The following is a 26019-nucleotide window of genomic DNA, read 5'->3' as shown; positions in this document are numbered from 1 at the left end:
ATGCTTTTTCCCTAAGATCAGTCTAAGGGAAGGATATCCCCTCTCACCATGCCTATGCAACATTGTGCTGGAAGACTTAGCTAATGCAAAATGACAATTAAAATGAAATAAAATTTATATAAATTGGGAACAAAGACATGAAATTATCTATAATCACAGAAGACATAATTGTCTTATGTAGAAAATTCTGAAGAATTGACATAAACAATATCCTAAACTAAAAAGCAAGTTTAAAATGGGCCAAACAGATGTCTCACCAAAGAAGGTATACAGTTGGGAAATAGCAGAAAAAAAGATGCTCAACATCATCTGTCATTAGATAATTGCAAATTGTATAGACATATATTTCCTTTCTGTGTTAACTGAGTGGGCCCAGAAGCAACCACGTTTCAGTAGCAATTAGCACACCTAGTATCCATAATGTATTTTCTAATATAATAAAATGAAAATGGAGAAAAGGCTGATTCAAGAACGGGGGCCTATAGTATGTATAATGAGTTTTCAAGAAGTAAGGAAGTATTTAAAACATTTTTAAAAATTTAAATTCAATTAGCCAATATATACTACATCATTAGTTTCAGATGTAGAGTTCAATAATTCATCAGTTACATGTAACACCCAGTGCTAACCATATCACATGCCCTCCTTAATAGCCATCCCCCAACTATCCCATCCCCCATGCACCTCCTCTCAAGCAACCTTCAGTTTGTTTCCTGTATAACAGTCTCTCATGGTTTGTCTCCATCTCTGATGACTTCACATTCAGTTTTCCCTCCCTTCCCCTATTATTCTCTGCATTATTTTGTATATTCCACATATGAGAGAAACCATATGATAACTGTCTTTCTCTGATTAACTTATTTCGCTCAGCACATAATATAGCCTCCAGTTCCATCTATGTTGATGTAAATGGTAAGTATTCATCCTTTCTGATGTCTGAGTGATATTCCATTTTGTGTGTGTGTGTATATACATATATATAAATATTAGTATAGTATTTATATTTATTATAAATATTAAATATATAATATAACATGTATATATACTAATATAATATTAGCATAATATTTATAACATTTATTGTAAATGCTAAATATATATATATCTTCTTTTTTCCATTCATCTATTGATGGACATTTTGGCTCTTTCCATAGTTTGGCTCTTGTGGACACTACTGCTATAAACATTGGGGTTCATGCACCCTTTCAGATCATTACATTTGTATCTTTGAGTAAATACCTAGTAGGGCAATTGCTGGGTCACAGGGTAGCTCTATTTTCAACTTTTCAAGGAACTTCCATACTATTTTCCAGAGTGGCTCTACCACCAATAGTGTAAGAGGGCTCCCCTTTCTCTGCATCCTCGCCAACATTTGTTATTTCCTGACTTGTTAATTTTAGCCATTCTGACTGGTGTGTGGTGGTATCTCACTGCCAAGTGATGTGGAGCATTTTTTTCATGTTTCTTAGCCATTTGTGTGTCTGCTTTGGAGACATGTCTTCTGCCCATTTCTTGATTGGATTATTTGTTTTTTGGGTGTTGAAACTGGTAAGTTCTTTATAGATTTTGGCTACTAGCACTTTATCTGATATGTCATTTGCAAATATCTTCTCCCATTCCATAGGTCGCCTTTACTTTTGTTGACTGTTTCCTTTGCTGTGCAGAGGCTTTTCATCTTGATGAAGTCCCTATGGGTCATTTTTGCTTTTGTTTCCTTTGTCTTTGGAGATGTGTCTAGCAAGAAGTTGCTGTGGTCAAGGTCAAAAGGTGGCTGCCTGTGTTCTCCTCTAGGATTTTGATAGATTCCCGTCTCACATTTAGGTCTTTCATTCATTTTGAGTGTACCTTTGTGTATGGCGTAAGAAAATGGTCTAGTTTCATTCTTCTACATGAGGCTGTCTAATTTTCCCACCACCATTTTTGAAGAGACTGTCCTTTTTGAATATTCTTTCTTGCTTTGTCAAAGATTAGTTAGTTGACCATAGAGTTGAAGGTCCAATTCTGGGTTCTCCATTCTGTTCCATTGACCTATGTGTCTGTTTTTGTGCTAGTACCATACTGTCTTGATGATTACAGATTTGTAATAGTGCTTGAAGTCTGGCATCATGATACCACCAGCTTTGGCTGTTTTTCAACATTCCTCTGGCTATTCAGGGTCTTTTCTGGTTCTATACAAATTTTGGGAATATCTGTTTCAGCTCTGTGAAAAATGTTGACAGTTGTTTGCTAGAGATTGCACTGAATATATAGATTGCTGTAGGTAGCAGACATTTTAAAAATATTTATTCTTCCAGGACGCCTGGGTGGCTCAGTGGTTGAGCATTTGCCTTCAGCTCAGGGCATGATCCCAGGTCCTGGGATTGAGTCCTGCATTGGGTTCCCTGTGAGGAGCCTGCTTCTTCCTTTATGTCTATGCCTCTCTCATGAATAAATAAATAAATAAGATCTTACAAAAAATATTTATTCTTCCAAATCATGAGCATGGAATGTATTTCCGTTTCTTTGTGTCCTCCTCAATTTCTCTCATAAGTGTTTTATAGTTTTTAGAGTACAGATACTTTACCTCTTTGGTTAAGTTTATTTCTGGGTATCTTATGGTTCTTGGTGCAATTGTAAATGGGATTGACTCCGTAATTTCTCTTTCTTCTGTCTTATTGTTAGTGTATAGAAATGCAACTGATTTCTGTGCATTGATTTTATATCCTGCCACTTTGGTGAATTCCTGCATGAGTTCTAGCAATTTGGGGATGGAATCTCTTGGGTTTTCCATAGAGTATCATGTCATCTGCAAAGAGTGAGAGTTTGATTTCTTTGCCCATTTGGATGCTTTTTATTTCTTTTTGTTGTCTGATTACTGAGGCTAGGAATTCTAGTCCTATGTTAAACAACAGTGGTGATAGTGGGCATCCCTGTCATGTTCCTGACCTTAGGGGAAAAGCTGTCGATTTTTCCACATTGAGAAGGATATTCACTGTGGGTTTTTGTATTTGGCTTTTCAGATATTAAGGTATGTTCCCTCTATCCCTACACTGTGAAGAGTTTGAATCAGGATATATGCTGTACTTTGTCAAATGCTTTTTCGGCAATGATTGAGAGGATCATGTGGTTCTTGTCCTTTCTTTTATTAATGTGGTATTTCACATTGATTGATTTGCTGATGTTGAACCACCCTCGCAAAATAAATCCCACTTGGTTGTGGTGAATAATCCTTTTAACGTACTCTTGGATCCTACTGGCTAGTAACTTGGTGAGAATTTTGGCATTCATGTTCATCAGGGATATCGGTCTGTAATTCTCCTTTTTGGTGGGGTCTTTGTCTACTTTGGGGATCAAGTTAATGCTGGCTTCATAGAACAAGTTTGGAAGTTTTTCTCCCATTTCCATTTTTTGAAATAGCCTCAGAAGTATATGTATCAGTTCTTTAAATGTTTGGTAGAATTCCCCTGGGAAGCCATCTGGCCCTAGAATCATTTGTTGGGAGATTTTTTATTACTGCTTTTATTTCCTTGCTGGTTATAGGTCTGTTCAGATTTTCTATTTCTTCCTGTTTCAGTTTTGGTAGTTTAAAAGTCCTTGGAACGCACTCATTTATTCCAGATTGCCTAATTTTTGCATATAGTTGCTTATTGTATGTTCTTTGTTTTTATTTCCTTGGTGTTAGTTTTGATCTCTTTCATTCATGATTTTATTAATTTGGGTCCTCCCTCTTTTCTTTTTGATAAGTCTGGCTAGGGGTTTATTGATCTTAATAATAATTGCAAAGAACCAGCTTCTAGTTTCATTGATCTGTTCTACTGTTCTTTTGGTTTCTATTTCATTGATTTCTGCTCTAATCTTTATCAGTTCTCTTCTCCTGCTTGGTTTAGGCTTTATTTGCTATTTTTTTTTCCTCCAGCTCCTTTAGGTGTAAGGTTAGCCTGTGTATGTTTGAGACTTTTCTAGTTTCTACAAGAATGTCTTATATTGCTATATACCTTCCTCTTTGGACCACACTTGCTGTAACCCAAAGGTTTTTTTTTTTTTCAAGAACATATTTATTTATTTGTGAGAGACATGGAGAGAGAGGCATAGACACAGGCAGAGGGAGAAGCAGGCCCCTTATAGGGAGCCTCATGCAGAACCCCATCCTGGTACCCCGAGGTCACACCCGAAACTGAAGGTAGATGCTCAACCACTGAGCCACCCAGGCAACCAAAACCCAAAGGTTTTGAACAATTGTGTTTTAATTTTCACTTGTTTCCATGAATTTTTAAAATTCTTCTTTAATTTTCTGGTTGACCCATTCATTATTTAGTAGGATGCTCTTTAATCTCCAACTATTTGAGTTCCTTCCAAATTTCCTCTTGTGGTTGAGTTCAAGTTACAAAATACTGTGGTCTGAAAATGTGCAGGGAATGATCCCAATCTTTTGATACCAGTTGTGACCTGATTTGTGACCTATTATGTTATCTATTCTAGAGAATGTTCCATGTGCACTTGAGAATAATGTATATTCTGTTGCTTTAGGATGGAATGCTTTGAATATATTGTGAAGTCCATCTGGCCCAGTGTGTCATTCAAAAACCCTTATTTCCTTGTTGATCATCTGCTTAGATTTTATCCTTTGTTGTGAGTGAGGTGTTAAAGTCCCTCACTATTATTGTATTATTACTGATGTCTTTCTTTAATTTTGTTATTAACTGGTTTATATACTTGGCTGCTCCCAAGTTAGGAGCTTAAATATTTATAATTATTAGATCTTGTTGGATAGACCCTTTAAGTATAACATAATGTCATTCTTCATCTCTTACTACAATCTTTGGTTTGAAATCTAATTTGTCTGATATAAGGATTACTACTTTTTTATGCTCATTGACATGATAAATGGTTCTTCACCCTCTCACTTTCAATCTGGTTGTATTTGGGTCTAAAATGAGTCTCTTTTGGAGACTCACATGCATGCTCTCTCTTTCAAATAAATAAATAAAATCTTTTTTAAAAAGAAAAAAAGAAACCAGGAGCTCATTCTTTGAAAAAATAAACAATATTCGAAAACCTCTATCCAGACTCATAAGAGAGAAAGAGAGAGAGAAAGGACTCAAGTAAACAAAATCAGAAATGAAAGAAGAGAAATAACAACGCCGAAATACAAACTATTGTAAGAGAATATTATGAAAAATCATATGCCAACAAATTGGACAACCTAGAAGAAATGGATACATTCCTAGAAACATATAACATTCCAAAAGTGAAGCCAGAAGAAATAAAAAATTTGAACAGACTGATTACAAAGAAATTAGAAACATATAACATTCCAAATTCCAAAAGTGAAGCCAGAAGAAATAAAAAATTTGAACAGACTGATTACAAACAAAGAGATTAATCAAATAAAACTTCCAACAAAGTCCAGGACCAGATCACTTCACAGCCAAATTCTATCAAACATTTCAAGAAGAGTTAATACCTATTCTTCTCAAACTATCCCAAAAAGTTGAAAAGGAAAAACTCAAATTCATCCTACAAAGCCAGTATTACCCTGATACCAAAGCCAGATAGACACTACAAAAAAAGAGAACTGCAGGTCATTATCTCTGATGAATGTGGATGAAGAATTTCTCAATAAAATACAAGCCCAAAAATCCAATAGTACAATAAAAGAATCATTCACTACAATCAAGTGAGATTTACTCTTGGGTTGTGAGGGCGGTTCAGTATTCACAAATCAATCAGTATGATACATCATATTAATAAAAGAAAGGGTAAAAAAAATAAAAATAAAATAAAGGATAAAAACTGTTTTTTAAAAAATGGTTTAAAAAAAACAGATGGAAAAAAAGCATTTGACAAAGTACAATATCCATTCATGATAAAAACCCTCAACAAGATAGGTTAGGAGGGAACATATCTCAACATAATAAAGACCTTATATGAAAAAGCCACAGCCAATATCATACTCAATAGGGAAAAACTGAGAACTTATCCCACAAAGTCAGGAAGAAGACAAGGATGTCCACTCTAACCACTTTTATTCAACATAGCACTGGAAGTCCTAGCCAGAGCAGTCAGTAAACAAAAAAGAAATAAAAGGCATCCAGATCAGCAAGGAAGAAGTAAAACTTCCCCTATTTGCAGATGACATGACATTGTATGATAGGAAAACTTAGACTCTACCAAAAGATAACTAGAACTGATAAACGAATTCAGTAAAGTCATAGGATATAAAAACAACATACAGAAATATACACTAGTAATAAAACAGCATAAAGAAAAATTACAAAAACAATCCCATTAGAACTGTACCAAAAATAATAAAATAGTAGAAATCAACTTAACCTGTACTCTGAAAATTATAAAACACTGATGAAAGACACTGAAGATGACACAAACAAAAGCAAGATATTCCATGCTCATGGAGTAGAAGAACAAATATTGTTAAAAGGTCTATATGACCCAAATAAATCTATACATAATGCAACTTCTATATCAAAACTACCAACATCATTTTTCACAAAACTGAAACAATTAATACTAAAACTTGTATGGAACCACAAAAGACCCTACATAACCAAAATAATCTTGAAAGAAAAACAAAACTGGATTCATCACAATTTTAGACTTCAAGTTATATTACAAAGCTCTAGTAATCAGTGTGGTGTTGGCACAAAAACAAACATAAAGATCAATGGAAAGAAGAGAAATCACAAAAATAAATACACAATTATTTGGTCAAGTAATCTTTGAAAAAGGAGGAAAGTATATACAACAGGAAAAATGCAGTCTCTTCAATGAATGGTATTGGGAGAACTGGACAGCTACATGCAAAAGAATGAAACTGCACTACTTTCTAACACCACACACAGAAATAAGATCAAAATGTATTAAAGCCCTAAATGTGAAACGTGAAACCATACCAAATAGAAGAGAGAAGAGGCAGTAATTTATTTGACATCAGCCACTGAAATATTTTTCTAAATATTTCTACTGAGGCAAAGGAAATAAAAGCAAAAATAAACTATTGGGACTTCATCAAAATAAAATGCTCCTGTGGAGCAAAGGAAACAACAAAACTAAATGGCAACCTACAGAATGGGAGAAGATATTTTTAAATGACATATCCAATAAAAGGTTAGTACCTAAAATATATAAAAACCTGATAGAGCTCAACACCCTAAAATGGGAACAAGTTATGAATAGACTTTTCTCCAAAAAAGACATTCAGGTGGCTAACAGACACATGAAAAGATGCCCAACATCACTCATCATCAGGAAAATATAAATCAAAACTACAATGAAGTATCACCTCACACCTGTCAAAACAGATAAAATCAACAATACAAGAGACAAGTGTTGGCAAGGATGTGGAGAAAAGGAACTCTTGTGTATTCTTGGTGGGAAGGCAAACTGGTGAAGCAACTGAGGAAAACAATATGAAAGTTCCTCAAAAAGTTAAAATAGAACTATCCTATGATCCAGTAATCATATTACTGGGTATTTACCCAAAGGAGACAAATATACTAACTCAAAAGGATACATGTACCCCTCTGTTTACAGGAACATTTTCTACAATAGCCAAATTAAGGAAACAGCTTACGTGTATCAACGAATGAGTGGATAAAGAAGATGTGGTGTGTGTGCATTTATGTATATATACATACTATGGGATATTACTCAGCCATAAAAAGGAATGAAATCTTGCCATTTGCAACAACATCAATGGAGCTAGAGAGTTTTATGCTAAGTGAAATAAGTTAGTCAGAGATGACAAATACCATATGATTTCACATATATGTGGAATTTAAGAAATAAACAAATGAGCAGATGGGAAAGAGAGAGATTCTCATTTACCTATTTTGCCTTCCCTGGAAACCAAGAGTTTGTTCTCTGTTTTTATAAGACTATTTCTTTTGTTTTGTTTTGTTCTAGATATAATATGTAAATAATATTATATGGTATTTATCTTTTTCTGATTTATTCTAATTAACATAATACCTTCTAGGTCTATAATATAATATAATATCTGTCTGATTTATTCTAATTAACATAATACCTTCTAGGTCTATCCATGCTATAACAAATGACAAGATTTCATTCTTTTTTATGGCTCAGTAACATTAGATAGATAGATAGATAGATAGATAGATAGATAGATAGATAGATAGATAGGTGATAGATAGATGATAGATACATATGTGTATATATATGTGTGTGTGTGTGTGTGTGTGTGTATACACTTACATACACACACCACATTTTTACCCATTCATCTATTGATGGACACTTAGGTTGCTTCCATACCTTGGCTGTTATAAATGCTGCAATGAACATAAGAGTCCATATATCTTTTTAAATTAGCATTTTTAATCAAAATCTTAGCAAATGTGTTTGTGGAATTTGACAAGTTATTTCAAAATTTAAGTGGAAATACAAAAGTTAAGTTTAAGCAAAAGAATTAAAGTAGAATGGTATTCAAATTGAAGAATAATCACTAAGTTGAATACTACATAACAGTAAAAGTAATAAACTATAGTTACAAGTAACATAGATGAAATTTATAAATATAACATTGAGCAAATGAAGCCAAACACAGACAAACATATATATATAGGATATCACTTCTATAATTTTCTAAACAACAGACAGAACTAATCCAAGGTGTCTGAAATCAAGACAGTATTACACCTAGGGGTTAGGTAATGATTGAAAGGTAAAACAAGGAGATTTCTGTGGTACTAGTAATTTTCTGTTTCTTGATTTTTGTGTTACATGGGTATAAAATTATTTCATTTATAACATTACACAGGGTTTTTTTTAAATGTGGGTTTTTTTTAAGATTTTACTTTTAAGTTATCTCTATACTCCTGCTTGGGGTATAGGGATACCCAGCTAGAGCCCACAACCCTATGCTCAAGAGTTGCGTGCTCCACCAACTAAGCCAGCCAGTTGACCCTACACAGATTCTTGATTTGGTAACATTTACATACACACCAAAAAGAAAAGAAATAAGGAAGTTTTTAAAGTACCGATAAGGAATGATCTTTAGAATAAACTACAAAGAGGATGAAACAAGGTACAAAACTGTATAACATGCTACACTTTGTGTAACAGAAATATATATTTCCATATTTGCTTATATATACATTAGGAAGAAAATTATGTTACATATAGTTGCCTTACTGTGTATATAATGAATCTCTGGAAAGATATAGTAAATTATTAAGTAACACTACTTGCCTCCATTGATGGCCACTAAGTGTCCATCACTATAATAGATAAATCCTTCACTATCTATACAACTTACATTTTTTTGAATGTCAAATCAGGTTGATTTATTCAAGAAAACTTTAAAATGTACATAATGCCAATTAACTATAAAAGCAATACTGTATTTTAAAATGGGGTTATAGGGCACGCCTGGGTGGCTCAGTGGTTGCGCGCCTGCCTTTGGCTCAGGGCGTGATCCTGTGGTCCCGGGATTGAGTCCCACATCAGGCTCCCTGCAAGGAGCCTGCTTCTCCCTCTGCCTCTGTCTTTGCCTGTCTCTCTCTGTGTCTCTCATGAATAAATAAATAAAATCTTTAAAATAAACAAATAAATAAATAAATAAAATAGGGATATAAATTTCCCCAAAAGCCATTTTTGATAGATCAAGTTTGCTAGATAATTTCATAAATTATAAGGTTCTTAAAATATCCTTTCTCTGAAGCTTAGCTAATATTCCTTAGTAGTATTTTGATGATATTAATTAGCAGAACACCACAGATAGAAAAAAACCTCTAATATAATAAGTACAAATAATTTAATGTCTTTGTGTCATAGTATACCTATGAATTCATTTTGAAAACCACATAAAACAATTCTATGCCTTTCCCACCATTATTCAATTTATGATTAGTGATAGGAAGGACTATTAACATGCCTAAAATAGGTCTTATTTTATTTGTTTTCAGATCATGTAGCATAGAAATCAAAACAGTTATTCTTACATATTTAGATTTAAAATCAGATTTGAGGGTGCCTGGGTAGCTCAGTCAGTTAAATATCTGCCTTTGGCTCAGGTCCAGATCCAGAGTTCTGGGACAAGCCCCACATCGGGCTCCCTGCTCAGTGGGGAGTCTGCCTCTCCCTCTCCATTTCCCTCTCTCTGCAAAGCTTCACACACCCTGCCCCCCACCCTGCCTTGGGTTCATGCTCTCTCCCCTCTCTCTTTCTCTCAAATAAATAAAATCTTTTAAAAATTTTTAAAAATAAAATCAGATTTGAAAGAAATCCAAGGATCATTCCCCAGAAGCAGATGAAATATATAAACCTATTTCTTAACAGTTACTGCCTTCAAAGACTATAAGATCAAGGACTAAAGGTTCCCCATAAAAAATAAATAAATAAAAACCTAAAATGTATAGCATAAATTGTGTAAATTAAATATGTATATACAAACATAAGGATATATAGAAATTTACATAGTTAACTGGCTAATTGAAGAAACCTTAGAGTTCCAAAAGATACTTGGTTAAATTCTCCTTTACAGATTAAGCTTCCATCCACCATACATTTAAAAATATTTCCTCCTACAGCAATGATTATTGAAATGATTATTTCAATTTAAAATAATGATTATTTTCAAATTCAAGATAATGAATTTATCTTTATTAAAAAATATCCTATTTTTTGTAAGCATTAATATGAGCAATGCCTGCAAAATTCTATGATTTTAAACTTGTCCAAAATATATCAGCTTGGTCTTTTATGGTGCTAACAGTTAAATCTACATCAATTGAGATAATAAAATTATAACTGAAAATCATCACCATCAATTATTTCTTTCCCCTACCTCCCAAAGGACCATATAGGGACTGGAACATTTCCCTCAACATTCCAACTGTGAGGGTAAAAAACCGATTTTGTCCATATACACAAAAGTGTGGGGCCAGATCTACTCAAATTGTTGAAACAAACAAAATCTTACAAACAGAGAAAGAGATAAAATCAAGATGTCAACATCTGGTAGGTAATATTTTTAGCGGTAAAAAACAGGGATAGTGTAACAACTCTTAACTGATCTTTATATTTTTCAATATCCTGAAAATTCTGCTGCATTACTTAATTTAAAATTTAAGATAAAATAACCAAAACTCGATCTAATCTAAATAAAGAAATTCTATCTGGTTTTAGCAGACTCTAATATATAAATTCCCTCCTCTCAAAATATACTGGAATTAATAAAAATTTCCACTGATTCTGAATCCTAAAATACTATAGACATAATACTTATGAATATTACTCAGAATATTGAGGGTGAATGATTTAAATAGTATAGTATGCACAAAATTAGAAAAAGCAAAACTTTAGATTAAAAATGCCTAACTGCCATCCTTTTTTCTTACATACTTAGAAAAACAGATTTACTTCATTAAACTCTGCCCATATAGTGATGATTCTGTATTAAACTATCCATTCAACAAAATAAAATAAGCACTGTCTTGAGTTCTCAGCAGTGACTACCTGCCTCATTATTCACCTACCTCAGTTTGAATAGTACTTGCTAATGTTTGTAAATTTACTTCTCAGGGGTTTCTTTTTCTTTCATTAACATCAAATTTTCCTGTGATGGCCCTTCTCAATTCACTGCAAAGAGTTAGATTGTTTTCCAAATAATAAACAAATATCAGGTTATTTTTCAGTTAAATTACAGAGATAGATAATAAAATACAAATTTTACTTCCTCGCCAGGTGGATTATCAATTAAGTAGATGTGAATTACGTTCTAGGTCTAATTGACACCAACAGTAGAAGCAATAAAATTTGGTAGTTTGTTACCAATAAAATCTAGTAATTTTCTCCATATCCACTCAATTAATTTTCTCTTTCTGATTATTAATATTTCATTCTAAAATGGGGGGATCTATACTCTGATCAAATTATCATCTTGGAAAACGTTAAGCTTGGATGTGTAGTACTGTTCAACACTTAGTACCAACATATTTGGACTAAGTGTCTTTTATGACACTTTTGACTCAGTATTTTTTTTTCATGTTAACATATTTAAGTAAAAGACTTTAGTGTAGGACATAACTTCCATGATCAAAAGGAGTAAAAAGGTTTTAGCATTTACTTGACTTTTAACCTTAGGTCTGAGTTTTCAGCACCATGGCCTACGGAAAAAAAAATACATCATTGCTGCAGTGCTAGTTTATAGCAAAAACAAAAATGTTAGGAGTTCCCCATTAGATTGAATCTAATTAATTATGAATTATCTATGAAAATAAACTACTATAAAAGCAAGCATAACATCAACTTATTCCTAGATATTAAGATTATGAAAAAAACTAGTCTTTCAAAAGTTAACCTGAAACTTCTCAGGAAATACTTTTTTCATACATCAGGAAATTGTTTAACTCAGACATTCTTACCGTTCTCGGTTAAATTTAAGAGAATGAAGAATAGCTGGCCTTTTTTGTCTAAGATTCCACAAATGAAGTGTATCATCTGAACTTGCACTAACCAAAGCACCCTGAAACAAAAAGAAGACAAAGTAAGTGAGCTACTTCCTTAAGAGTTTTTTGTTAAGCAAAAATAATAAGCGAATTTACTGAAGTTTTCACTACTTGAAGAGCTATTTCTATCTATATAACCTAGAAATACAAGGAAAAACAATTGTATATACTTCAATCAGGAAGGCTAAGAATGCTGAGTAGATGAGGAAGTGAATTACTGCATATAAATCGGTCAGAATAACTAGCTCAAGGAATATGCATTTAACACTAGAGAGAAACAATTATTGAAGCATCATTATGATATTAAGGATTTTTGTATTTTGTTTGGGAAAAACTAAGTTTAAATTTCTTATTTCTAATATTCACACACATACTATGTAGCTTCCAGAAAAGAAAATATCCAACCCAGTTTTAAAATTGCAATATGGTCATATAAAAATTCACCATTATAAGAACTTTCTGTACAGTTGGAAAATATATATTCTCTCTACAAAGTATATTTGGTATAATTTATTTTCAATAAGTAATTTGTTCCAAGAAGCTTCATCAATAATAAAAGAAAACATCTTTAATGAAAGAAAACATTTATCCAGCTAGCATTCAGTATAACTACAAAATACTAAGATATGTTTTACATTACATCCAAATACAGATGAATCATATTTCAAATACAATAGGATGTTTCCTACCTCTTAATATGGCAAACACCATAAGGGCATATAAGGGCAGATAACTAACTGCCATATATGATTTCAAACATATATGCTTAAGTTATTTCCTTGATTTAAGTAACATCTTAAACTCTGGTCAGAACTTTTACTATTATGAGTTTCCCAGCTAAAAATGCCAATGCTTGCCCTCTGACAAAGCCTGACAGTATTCTAGAGTACTAAATGTGTTCTATAAAAGAGATCTTGCGGAATCATGGTATCCTGATTTATTCAAAATTCTTTTCAGATTTTGCAAAGTAATTTGCTACAAGTATAACCTTTCATAGTTTATAATATTGACCACAGATATCAAAATGACTATCCCATTTAGAGGATCAGATATAGTTATATTGAAGTTCCTAGAATTTATTTCTTTAGGAATTAAAGGAGAGAAGATAGAAACTGTTCTAGAAGACCGTATAGGTTCCCAAGATGAAAATGTTCATGTATTCTATCATGCTTCACTTCATATTGTGTACCGATGGTTTTAGGCTCAGAGAATATCTTTTAAAATACAAATCATAATCCCAGAGTATGTCCATTAAAATACTTTTTAAGGGACACCTAGGTGGCTCAGTGGTTGAACGTCTGCCTTCAGCTCAGGGCATGATCCCAGGTCCAGGGACAGAGTCCCACTTTGGACTCCCTATGAGGAGCCTGCTTCTCCCTCTGCCTATGTCTCTCTCTCTCTCTCTCTCTGTGTTTCTCATGAATAAATAAATTCTTTAAAAAATATATTTTTTAAATGTATGTAATTTGCATATTTGTATGTAAGTACATAAAACCACGTTAAAAGAGGTATATATTGATATATACATTTTAACATGAACACATAGAAGATTATATTCCATTCAACAAAATATACTCTATACGTGCCTTGAGGAATTTTATGTTTGTTTGCTTGTTTTATATATAAACCATCCCCAAATGTTACTTATATACAAACTCAAATGTTACTGGAATTGCATGCAAGTGCTTGATAAGCTCATTTTTTGTTTGTTTGTTTGTTTGTTTATATACAGGATACTGATTGCTTTTCTAAAGACAATGGAAATTTGCTTAGTATTAGGGTGAGAATAGAACATGATATATAAAATTAATAAAACTTTCTCAAATAGTTATGTGCTATACCAAAGATATGATATGCCAAAGGCAATGGAATTAAAGCAGCATATATTCAATAATATCAGTGTGATAGCCAAATAAATTAAGGAAGGAAGTTAGTATTATTAATTCTTAGGTAAAATATGAAGTAACATCATTTTGGAGGGATGCGAACAGGACCACTGAGCATAACAATACCAAAAGAGATTATAAGACACATGAAAGTGAGCACACCAGCAGGTTGTCTAGGGCTTACTTACAAAGCAAAATAAATCTATAAGAAGCACAAATAATAAAGATCTGTAAAAAGATTAAAAACTGAATAAAAACACCAGCCATGAGGCAGAGACTAAGAAGTTTGGTGGGAAAAGGTAAAGAAACTGATGTGAGGGCAGCCTGGGTGGCTCAGCGATTTAGCGCCGCATCAGCCCAGGCCCTGATCCTGGAGACCCGGGATCGAGTCCCACGTCGGGCTCCCTGCATGGACCCTGCTTCTCCCTCTGCCTGTGTCTCTGCCTCTCTCTCCCTCCCTCTCTCCCTCTGTGTCTCTCATGAATAAATAAAATAAGTAAAATCTTAAAAAAAAAAAGAAAGAGAAAGAAAGAAAGAAAGAAAGAAAGAAAGAAAGAAAGAAAGAAAGAAAGAAAGAAAGAAAGAAAGAAAGAAAGAAAAGAAAGAAAGAAAGAAAGAAAGAAAGAAAGAAGAAAGAAAGAAAGAAAGAAAGAAAGAAAGAAAGAAAGAAAGAAAGAAAGAAAGAAAGAAAGAAAAAGAAAGAAAGAAACTGATGTGAGATGGATCAGGGTGATTATTTCAGGCTAGGCAATGTAACATCTGAAGGATGTTGATGGTTTGTCTTTTTACTTAGTTATTCAGCACAGAAGCAAACTTAGGGACTTTAAGATGATTCTCAGAGGATGGAAACTAGAGAAAATCACCTAGAAACAAGTCATGTCTGCTAGGACACAGCCATGCAGAGGGCAAAGGCTGAGATCTCTACACGAGGAGCTACAGAGTAACACTGAAAGTTCAAAAAGGTTGGCGTTCTAAATACTAATGACAAATATTACAATAAAATATTTAATTTCTCTTTTCTTCCTTATCTCCCTCTCTCATTGTGATACCTCATAGCAAGTACACCTACAATGTAAAATATGCTAGGTTTGTCAATAAGGAGAATCTCACTGCCTTCTGACAAAGATTTTGGGCCAAGAGAAGTAAAAGGTGGACATCCACCAACATCACAAATTTTTCATGTCTTAAAGGTCTCTGATACAAAATTCCTATGAACCATTTTACTGATGTTTAGGATTATAAAATTCTTAGAGAAAAACATATATGAAATATATGGAGATACTGAATAAAAGATCATTCATACCATGAGAAAACAACCAGTAGTACTTCATTTTTTTTTCTCAAGGCATTGAGTTTAATCTGCTAAGTGCTTGAATTTGGTATGAAACAAATTTTAAAGCACTTTTGCAATGACTGGCTCACTAAACTTAAAATAGCTCAAAAAGACATAATGATCCATTTAAAATATTAATAAAAAGGAGTCCAGAAGGCTTAATAAGTCTTCAACCTATAGAAGATCTGCATGCATTCTGAGCTTTATAAGTATATATTTGTCTTTGGGAAGTTCATTACCATAGGTCTATTAAGAATAAGGGATAAGATAGGGAGCCAAATGTCATAATAGCTATGGATATATAAATAAATACAAATGCATCTAGTACCAATAAATATATCTGAATATGTATTCAGATAGAAGAACCCATAGATAAATAACTGAAAAAGTTATTTCAGGAAAGATAAGGCCAAAACATGAAGCTAGTACTGATTATAAATTTAAGTTGGTAGGCAAAAGAAAAGTTTAATAGTCAATGAAGCAATCAGAGTTTTAATAATTTTTAAAAAGCATGTGAATAATTAATCTGTAAATTATGCTACATAAAAATAACAATCTTTTGGCATATGCAACCTTTTTCCTTTAAAATTTAATAAATTCACAAATACTGATATAGTGTTTTATAAGAAATATGTCCATGAACAAAAATATTGCATACATATATATCTTTAAACATTTAGAACATATGAAAAACAGCATTTAAATAAAATAATATATTTTTATATATCATAATATAAAAAAGATCACATCAACTAATCTAGTGTGTATGTGCACATCACTGTGACAGTCAAGAAAATCCTTACCTCATTGATCAAGAATTGGAGCTGCAGGACAGCTGCACCACTTTCATGTTGGCAATAACAATCAACGCCAGGTCTCCCGAGTCTAATATAATAAACGTCAAGGATTCTAACATTTTAATTAGTACTAATATTAGTGAGTAAAGTAAAAACTAACTTACTTAGCATCTAATGTTTTGCTTTTTAGTTATCCTTATTTTTGTAAATGGTCAAAAAATCTTAGTTGATGCAAATTACATAATATATAATACAGGGCATTAACAAAATGGCCAAATAGGGCATCTTTGCACATATCCCTTCCTCAACAACAATAATTTGCCATCCATGCACAGACAAAAGTGCCTCCCAGGAAGCTCCTAGATCTAGATAGGAGACTGTGAAACTCCAATGCAGTCCAAGAATGAAGAGAGTTGTTTTGAGGAGGTAGGCTTATACCAGACAGCTGATTTACTGATTATAGTCTCAGCTACAAAAACAGAAATGGCTCTGTACCCCTGAGAACTCAGCTATAGTTTCATGCAGCTTGGGGTCTGTCACCAATATGCGCTATATACCAAGAGATCTGGAAGAGTCACTCCCACCCAGGCATCAGGTGGTAGTCACACAGACCTCATTTCAGCTGTGGACCCAGAAGTGGTATTTGAACCAGCTCTAGCTCTTCTTGGCTGCAGTGCAGGAGCCACTGGAGGTAAGCCCAGCAAACTCAAGCAAACCACAGATTCTGAGATGGCATTGTAACTGGGCTCTAGCCCATCCCAGCCATAGTGTAGGAACAATCTTGCTGGCACAGGGATCCTATGCCCCTAGAGATCCTAAAAGGGCCCTATATGTGGCTTCATCTTCCTCACAGCAACAGACTGTTAGTAGTCCTGAGGGTCCAGGGTCCCAGCAGAAGACATTCCCATCTGTGCATCTGAAGATCTAGGAAAGGCTCCATACTCTACTCCCTACCGCTTCCAGCCATAATCCACAAGTAGACCTGCTGCCATGAGAACCAGGCTGCAGACACTCCTATCTGTGTTTACAGGGACCTTGAAAGGGCCAATACATGATCCCAGCCGCCTAACAGTCATAATCAGCCAGCAGTCCTTTGAGTCCAGGGTCCCAGTAGGAAACATGCCTGGCTGCAACCCTGATGACTCTGAAAGGGCCCTATATTCAGTTCCAGCTCATCCAACTGCCATCTGCTAGGCAGTGCCATCTATTGCCACAGGGACCTAGCAGAAGATATTCCTGTTTGTATTCCCAGAGATCCCTATACTGGGTACCAGCCCCTCCCAGCTTCAATCTATGAGCAGTCCTATAGGCACAAGGACCTGGTAAGAGATACAACTGCACCCCAAAAGATCCTGAAAAGGCCCTATACTTGGTTTGAGCCCCTCTAGCCATGGTCAGGGACCAATCCAGCCTATCAAGTGACTTGGAGAGAGACATACCCATCTGTGCCCCTAGGGCCAGATCTGCAAACTTAATATTGGCTGTGGAATGTGAAACAGCCCTGAGGCTCAGTTCCAGCACCTCTCAGCCACAGATCAGGGTCAATCCTGCCCACCCAGGGAGCCATCCAGTAACTAGATAGCAGTCCTACCAGGGATATGGTGGGAATCACACCCGCCATTTACTTGAGCATAGGCTCGCTGTCTATTTACCTGATAACAGGACCCACATATAGGCCCTTGTCCAGTACCACCCTACTGACAAGGTACTAATGGCAGTTGTATGCACCCAGGGGCCAGCAATGATCCACATTGGCCTAAGCCCTGGTAACAAACCCAACAACAGACTCCACTGCAGATCCAGTGACAGCCTTGTAACTGGCTCCAACACAGCACACCTGCAATTCTGGAGATAATACTATCAGCTCAGGGAATGGAACAAGAGAAGGACTTTATCTTCCATTCTATAAAGACTGAAAGAAGGGTTTGCTCCTGCAAAAGCACAGACATCAATACAAGGCAACATGGATCATGAAGAAACAAACATATACCACCACCAAAGAATACTAATAGCATTTCAGCAATGGACTCCAAAGAAATGGAAATCTATGATTTGCCAGCAAAGAAATAAAAATAATCATCTTAAGAAAATGTGAATGAAAATGCAAAAGAACACCAATAGACAACTGAAAAAAATTAAGAAAACAGTTCGTGAACAAAATGCATTTGATAAAGAAACAGAAACCATAAAAAGAACCAAACAGAAATCCTGAAGCTCAAGAATACAATGTCAGAAATGAAAATTTCAAAAACAGAGCCTAAATAACAGCCCTGATCATACAAAAGACTTAGCAAACTCAAAGACAAATCATCTGAAATTAACCAGTTAGAGAAACAAAAAGAAGAGTGAAGAAAGCCTAAGTAAATTATGGGATACCAACAAGCAAATGGGCATTTGCATCATGAGAGTCCCAGAAGAAAAAAGAAGAGGAAAAAAAAGCAGAAATATCATTTAAAGAAAAAAATAGCTGAAAACTTCCCAAATCTTGGGAAAGCTATATATATCCAAGTACAGGAAGCTGAAAGAAACTCAAGCAAGATCAATCCAAAGATTTCTCTGAGAAACATTATAACCAAAATGCTTAAAGTTAATGACAAGGAGATAATTTTGAAAGTAACAAGAGAAAAGCAATTTTTTACTACAAAGGAACCCACATAAGTCTATCAGTGGATTTCTCTGCAGAAACCCAGCAGGCCAGGAGGTAGTGTGATGATATATTGAAAGTAATGAAATAAAAAAGCTGCCAGCCAAGAATAATATACCCAGCAAAACTGTCCTTCAGAAATGAAGGAAAGATAAAGACATTTCCAAACAGTAGTTAAGACTTCATTACCACTAAACCTGACGCTACAAAAAAATGCTAAAGGGAGTTTAAGCTGAAATGAAAGGACACTATGTAACAAGCTGAAACATAAGAGCATAAAATTCACTGGTAAGAGTAAATATATAGTTAAATTCAGAATACCCCAGTACTGTAATGGTGGTATATAAATCACTTTTATCTCTATTATAAAAACTAAAGAAAACATTTAAAATGCTATAGCTACAACAATTTGTTAATGGATGCACAATATATAAAGAATAAAATGTGACAACAATATGATAAAATGTTGGAGGATAAGTAAAAGTGTAGATTTGGTATGTGATTGAAAGTGAGTTATTATCAGCCTAAAATAGACTGTTATATCTCTAAGATGTTTTACATAAGCCTCATTATAACCAAAATTAAAATCTATAGTATTTACATAAAAGGTAAAGAGAAAAGAATTAAAGCATAAATATATATATATATATATATACACAAAAAAATAAATTCAGAATTGAAAAAGAACAAAGGAATAAAGGAAATAAAAAATTCAGAAAACAATTTAAAAATGGCAATACTAGTACTTACCAACAAATAATTAACTTAAATGTAAATGAACTAATTCTTTAATCAAAAGATACAATGGTGGCTAATCGGATTAAAAAAAAGATCCAATGATATATGGTCTATATGAGACTCTCTTTAGCTTTACAGATACACATAAGCAGAAATTGAAAGGATGGAAAAAGATATTCCATGCAAATGGTAACCCAAAGAGAGCATGAGTGCTTATACTGAAGACAGACAAAACAAACTTTTAGTCAAAATCAGTGGCAAGAGGAAAAAGTCACAATGTAGTGATAAAGAAGTCAATTCATCAAGAGAATATAACAATTATAAATATATATGCATCAACACTGGAGCACCTAAATATTTAAAGTGAATATTAGAACTGGAAGGAGAATTAGAAGGCAATACAATAATAGTAGGACACTTAAATACCCTACTTTCAACATTAGAGAAAGCATCCAGACAGACTTAGTAAGAAAACAGTGGACCTAAATAACACTACAGACCAAATGGACCTAACAGACACATAAAAATATTCCATTCAAAAAACCTGAATACACACTCTTCTTAAGTACATACAAAATATTCTCCAGGATACATTATATGCTGGAATACAAAGCAAGAAGATTGAAACTATTTCTAGTATCTTTTCTGACTGCAGTGCTATTACAATAAAAAATCAATAACAGGAAGAAAATTGAAAAAAATCACAAATATGTGGAAATTAAACAACAAAATTCTGAACAACTAATGGATTAAAAAAAAACAAAAGAGAAATCATAAAGTATCCTGAGACAACTGGAAATGAAAACAAAACATACCAAAACTTATGGGATACAGGAAAGCATTCCTACAAGTTTATAGCAAAAAATGCCAAAAATAAGAGAAAAGAAAGATCTTAAATAAACAACTTAATTTTATAACAAAAGGAATTAGAAAAAGAACAAACTAAGCCTAAGTTAGCAGAAGAAAAGAAATAATAAAAATCAGAGTGGAAATAACTAAAATAGAGGCTAAAGAGATAATAGAAAAAAATCAATGAAAAAGTCAATGAAATAAGAGCCAGTTTTTGGAGGGATAAACAAAATTGACAAATCTTTAGACCGAGCAATCAAAAAAGAGAAGACTCAAATAAACCTATAAATGGAAGAGAAGACATTACACATGATCCCACAGAAATTCAAAGAATCACAGAAGCTACTTTGAACAAGCATATGTCAATAAGTTGGATAACCTAAAAGCAATGGATAAGTTCCTAGAAACATAAAACCTACCAAGAATGAATCATGAAGAAATGGAAGATGTAAAAACACAATAATGACTAAAGGGATGGAAGCAATAACTAAAACCTCCCTTGGGGCACTCTGATTGGCTCAGTTGATAGAACATCTGACTTTTGATTTTGGTTCAGGTCATGATCTCAGGGTCATGAGATTGAGCCTCACATCATGCTTCATGCTCAGCACAGAGTCTGCTTGAGATTCACTCTCCCGCTCTCTCTGTCCCTCCCCATGTTCACACTCATACTCTCACTTCTTCTCACTCTCTCTAAAATAAATGAATAAGGGCACCTGTGTGGCACAGTCAAGCATCTGATGCTGGAATTTAAAAAACCAGCTACTCAGTTCTAGGAGAGCCCACAGGGCATAGGAAGCTGAGTCCCCAAATTTTAAAGAGACAGCACTACAAAAAGCCCACAGGGATACAGAACAGAAGCAACAGTCTGAAAAACATCTGGGGCAGACTGGAAGGAGAGTTATTTACTAATCTCAGAGCATGTCTGGAGGGGCAGGGTTCATTGAAGGACTTCTCCAGGAACAAAGGAGCTGGCAGGTGCCATTTCTTTCCTCCACCTGCCCCCTGGAATGAACCTACTGCCATATATGGGAACCACTGCAGGGCCAACATTCACTACCTAACTTGCTTTCACCGAACCTAGATCCCCAGGCTTCAATGGATCCACCCTATTCCAGTCACACTTGACTCATCCATAGCATTATGGGTTTCCTCCTCACAGAAGACCAGCACAAACCCTACCAACACCTTGTTTCCTAACCTGCATGCCTTGTGGGTCTAGCCACCTCTGGCAGTGGTGGGTACCTTATCACAGAAGATCTCCATGCACCATGTTAAAATTGTGGGCTCCACTATGCACACTGTACAGATCAGCACCAGCCTGCCTTGATCCTGGCAACTCTGACAGGTCTTATTGTACAAAGAGACTGGCTCACATCCTGTTAAAACCACATGTCTCACCTGGCTGGTCTCACCAGCATGCAAGCCTTAAGGACACAGTGCCCCAAAATCCCCTTCAAAATATTCTTGGCTAGAGACCATTCAAGCTGCACCATGAGTCTGGCAGTGTGCAAGCAGCCCCAACAGGGACTAGCACCACTCCACAGTGACTCCTGCCATGGGGTGAAGGGAAGATAGCCACAGAGCAGTCAAATGGGGACCCTACCAGTGGGCTGGGGGAAGATAGTTGATCTGATTGCAGGCCCCATCCACTAATGCAAGCTTCTCAGGGGATAACAGGGAAAGTGTTCCACAGTTTCCTCCTACTGCATATCTGGCAAACACATGGTCTGACTAAACCCAAGTCCAAGGCAGTCCACTAACTCTACAGGGACCAAACACTGCCTACGACAGGCAAAGAGAGTCACTGCAGATGACTAGAATGAGAGAAAAAGCAGCCAAAAAACAACAGGGCACATGCAACATATATAGGAGACAATACTGGAGCTCCAGGTTCTGGTGAAAAGGGGACACTGCACTGCAGGGCAGTATAAGACCTCTTCATTAGGCCATTACTTTAAAGAGAAGAGACGTAGCTGACTTTCCTAACACAGAGAAACAGACAAAGAGAGTAAGACCAAATGAAACAACAGAAAAATATGTAAACTAAAACACAGGACAAAATAACAATAAGAGACCTAATTAAAATGGATATAAGTAATATGCTGAATAGAGAATTTAAAGTAATGATCATCATGATACTCATCGGACTTGAGAAGAGTGGAAGAAGCAGTGAGACACTTAACAAAGATAAAAAAGAACCACTCAGAGATGAAGAATACAATAAATGAAATTAAAAATACACTTGATGGAATAAATCGCAGGCGAGAAGAAGCAGAAGAATAAATTAGTAGCCTGAAGGAGAGAGTAATGGAAATTAATAAAGCTGAGAAAGTGAGAAAAAAAAAGAATTATACAAACTGAGAATAGACTTAGGGAACTCAGTGACTCCATTAAGCTCACAGAGATCCCAGAAGGACAGACAGAAAAGGAGGCAGAAAATTTATTTGAAGAAATAAGAGCTGAAAACTTACCTAAACTGGAGAAGGAAACAAAAATCAAGAACCAGGAGGCACAGAGATTGCCCAATAAAATCAACCCATTACTATGCACCAAGACACATAGTAATTAAAATGGCAAAAAGCAGTGACAAAGAAAAAAATTTTTAAGCATCTAGAGAAAAGAAGACAGTTATATACAAGAGAAACCTCAAAAGTTTATTATCAGAGTTTTCAGCAGAAACTCTATAGCCCCAAAGGGAGTTGCATAATCAAAGTGTTAAAAGGAAGAAAATCTACAGCCGAGAATACTCTATCCAGAAAGGCTATCATTCAAAATATAAGGAGAGATGGGGTACCTGGGTATCTCAGTGGTTGAGCATCTGCCTTTGGCTCAGGTCATGGTCCTAGGGTCCTGGGATTGACTCCCCACAGGGAGCCTGCTTCTCCCTCTGCCTATGTCTTCACCTCTCTGTGTGTCTCTCACGAATAAATAAATAAAGTCTTAAAAATAAACAAAAAAAGGGAGAGATAATGAATTTCCCAGACAAACAGAAGCTAAAGGAGTTCATGACATCTAAACCAGACCTATAAGAAATGTTAAAGGGGACCCTGAGTGGAAAGGAAAGACCAGAGTAAGAAGAGTAAGAAAAGTAGGAAGCACAAAAACATTTTTTTAAAGATTTTATTTATTTATCCATGAGAGACACAGAGAGAGAGAGGCAAAGACATAGCCAGAGGGAGAAGTAGGCTCCTCACAGGGACCCCAATGTGGGACTCGATCCCTGGTCAGGGATCACACCCTGAGCCAAAGGCAGACACTCAACCGCTGAGCCACCCAGGTGTCCCAGAACAAAACCATTTCTTAAAAAAAAAGGTATATCTGTAAAAATTAGTAAAGGAAATCACAAAATAAAAAATAAATGCACATTAATTATGATCCCTTATCTAAAATGTGGAAAGGGGAACAAGTAAAGAATACGTTCAAACTTAAGCAACCATCAATATAAACTACTATGTGCAGATGGTGATATATAAAAATCCAATGGCAACCACAGATCAAAAGCTACTAATAAATATGCAAAAAAATAAAGAGAAAGGAATTCATAAAAGTGAAAGTGAAGCAAATGTCACAACATATTGTCATGTCATGTCATGTCATGAAAGAAAGCCAGCAAACCATAAGACAAGACAGCAAGGGAAGAAAGAAACAGAGAAGAACTATGAAAACAACCATAAAACAAGTAATAAAATGGCAATAAATACATACCTACCAATAATCACTTTCAATGTAAATGGACTAAACACTCCAATCAAAAGACATAGGATGATGGAATGGGTAAAAAACATGGCCCAGGCAGCCCTGGTGGCTCAGCGGTTTAGCGCCGCCTTCAGCCGAGGGCGTGATTCTGGAGACCTGAGATCGAGTCCCACATTGAGCTCCCTGCATGGAGCCTGCTTCTCCCTCTGCCTGTGTCTCTGCCTCTCTCTCTCACTCTCTCTCTCTTTCTCTCTCTCTCTTTCTCTGTCTCTCATAAATAAATAAATAAAACCTTTAAGAAAAAAAAAAACATGACCCATCTATATGCTGCCTAACAGACTCATTTCAGACCCAGGACACCTGCAGATTGAAAGTGAGGGGATGGAGAAACATTTATCATGAAAATGATGTCAAAAGAAAGCAGGGATAGCAATACTTGTGTCAGACAAAATAGACTTTATAACAAAGACTGTAACAGGAGACAAAACTATATAATCACAAAGGAGACAATCCAACAAAAAGATATAACAATTGTAAATATTTATGGACTGAACAAATATATAAACAGTAAATAACAGATATAAAGGAACTAATCAATATTAATAGGATAATTATAGAGGACCTTAACAGCCCACTTACATTAATGGATAAACCATCTAATCAGAAAATCAACAGGGAAACAGTAGCTTTGGATGATACATTGGATCAAGTGGATTTAACAAATATATTCACCACACTCCATCCTAAAATAGCAGAATACACATTCTTTTCAAGTGTATATGGAACATTCTCCAGAATAGACCACATATTGGGCCACAAAAAAAGTCTCAACAAATTCAGAAAAAGCAAAGTCATAACATGCATAAATGAAATCAGGAGCCGGTTCTTTGAAAAGATAAACAATATTCATAAACCTCTAACCAGACACACAAAAATTTTAAAAAGGACTCTAATAAACAAAATCAGAAATGAAAGAGGAGTAATAACAACTAACACCACAGAAATACAAATTATTCTAAGAATATTATGAAAAATTATACAACAAATTAAACAACCTAAAGAAATGGATAAATGCCTAGAAACATATAACCTCCAAAGAGTGAAGCTGGAAGAAATAGAAAATTTGAACAAACTGAGTACTAGCAAGGAGATGGAAATCAGTAGTCAAAAAACTACCAAAAAACAAAAGTCTAGGACCAGATGGCTTCACAGGCAAATTCTATCAATCTCTTAAAGAAGAGTTAACACCCATTCTTCTTAAACTATTTTAAAAAATAGAAGAGGAAGATTTCCAAATATATTCTATGAGGCCAGTGTTAGTTAACCTGTTATCAAAGCCAGATAAAGACACCATGAGAGAGAGAGAGAGAACTAAAGGCCAATATCTGATGAACATAGATGCAAAATACCTCAGCAAAATACTGGCAAACCAAATCCGTCAATACATTAAAAAAATCATTTGCTACAATCAAGTAGGATTTGTTCCTGGGTTGTGATGGTGGTTCAATATTTGGAAATCAATCAACATGATACATTGCATTAATAAGAGAAAGGGTATGATCATTTCAGTAGTTGAAGAAAAAGCATTTGACAAAGTACAATA

General features: G+C 34.8%; 1 protein-coding gene across 6 annotated transcripts in view; it reads right to left on the bottom strand.

The window, feature by feature from the left end:
* Positions 1-26019, bottom strand: part of STXBP5L (syntaxin binding protein 5L) — a 381900-nt gene that overhangs the window by 259837 nt on the left and 96044 nt on the right. For 4 of the 6 annotated variants that reach the window (XM_025475838.3, XM_025475864.3, XM_025475854.3 and 1 more), the window contains exons 4-5: positions 16493-16574; positions 12387-12487 (exon numbers count right to left, since the gene is read on the bottom strand). In XM_025475838.3, the coding sequence (XP_025331623.1) occupies positions 12387-12487; positions 16493-16574 (183 nt within the window). Of the gene's footprint in view, positions 1-11498; positions 11595-12386; positions 12488-16492; positions 16575-26019 lie in introns of those variants that run through there. The other 2 variants (XM_049105505.1, XM_049105504.1) reach the window with 2 other exon arrangements.

This window comes from Canis lupus, chromosome 33 (genome assembly GCF_003254725.2).
Source record: "Canis lupus dingo isolate Sandy chromosome 33, ASM325472v2, whole genome shotgun sequence".
In the NCBI taxonomy this organism is placed as follows: domain Eukaryota; kingdom Metazoa; phylum Chordata; class Mammalia; order Carnivora; family Canidae; genus Canis; species Canis lupus.
This window is presented reverse-complemented; position numbering and strand designations above follow the sequence as displayed.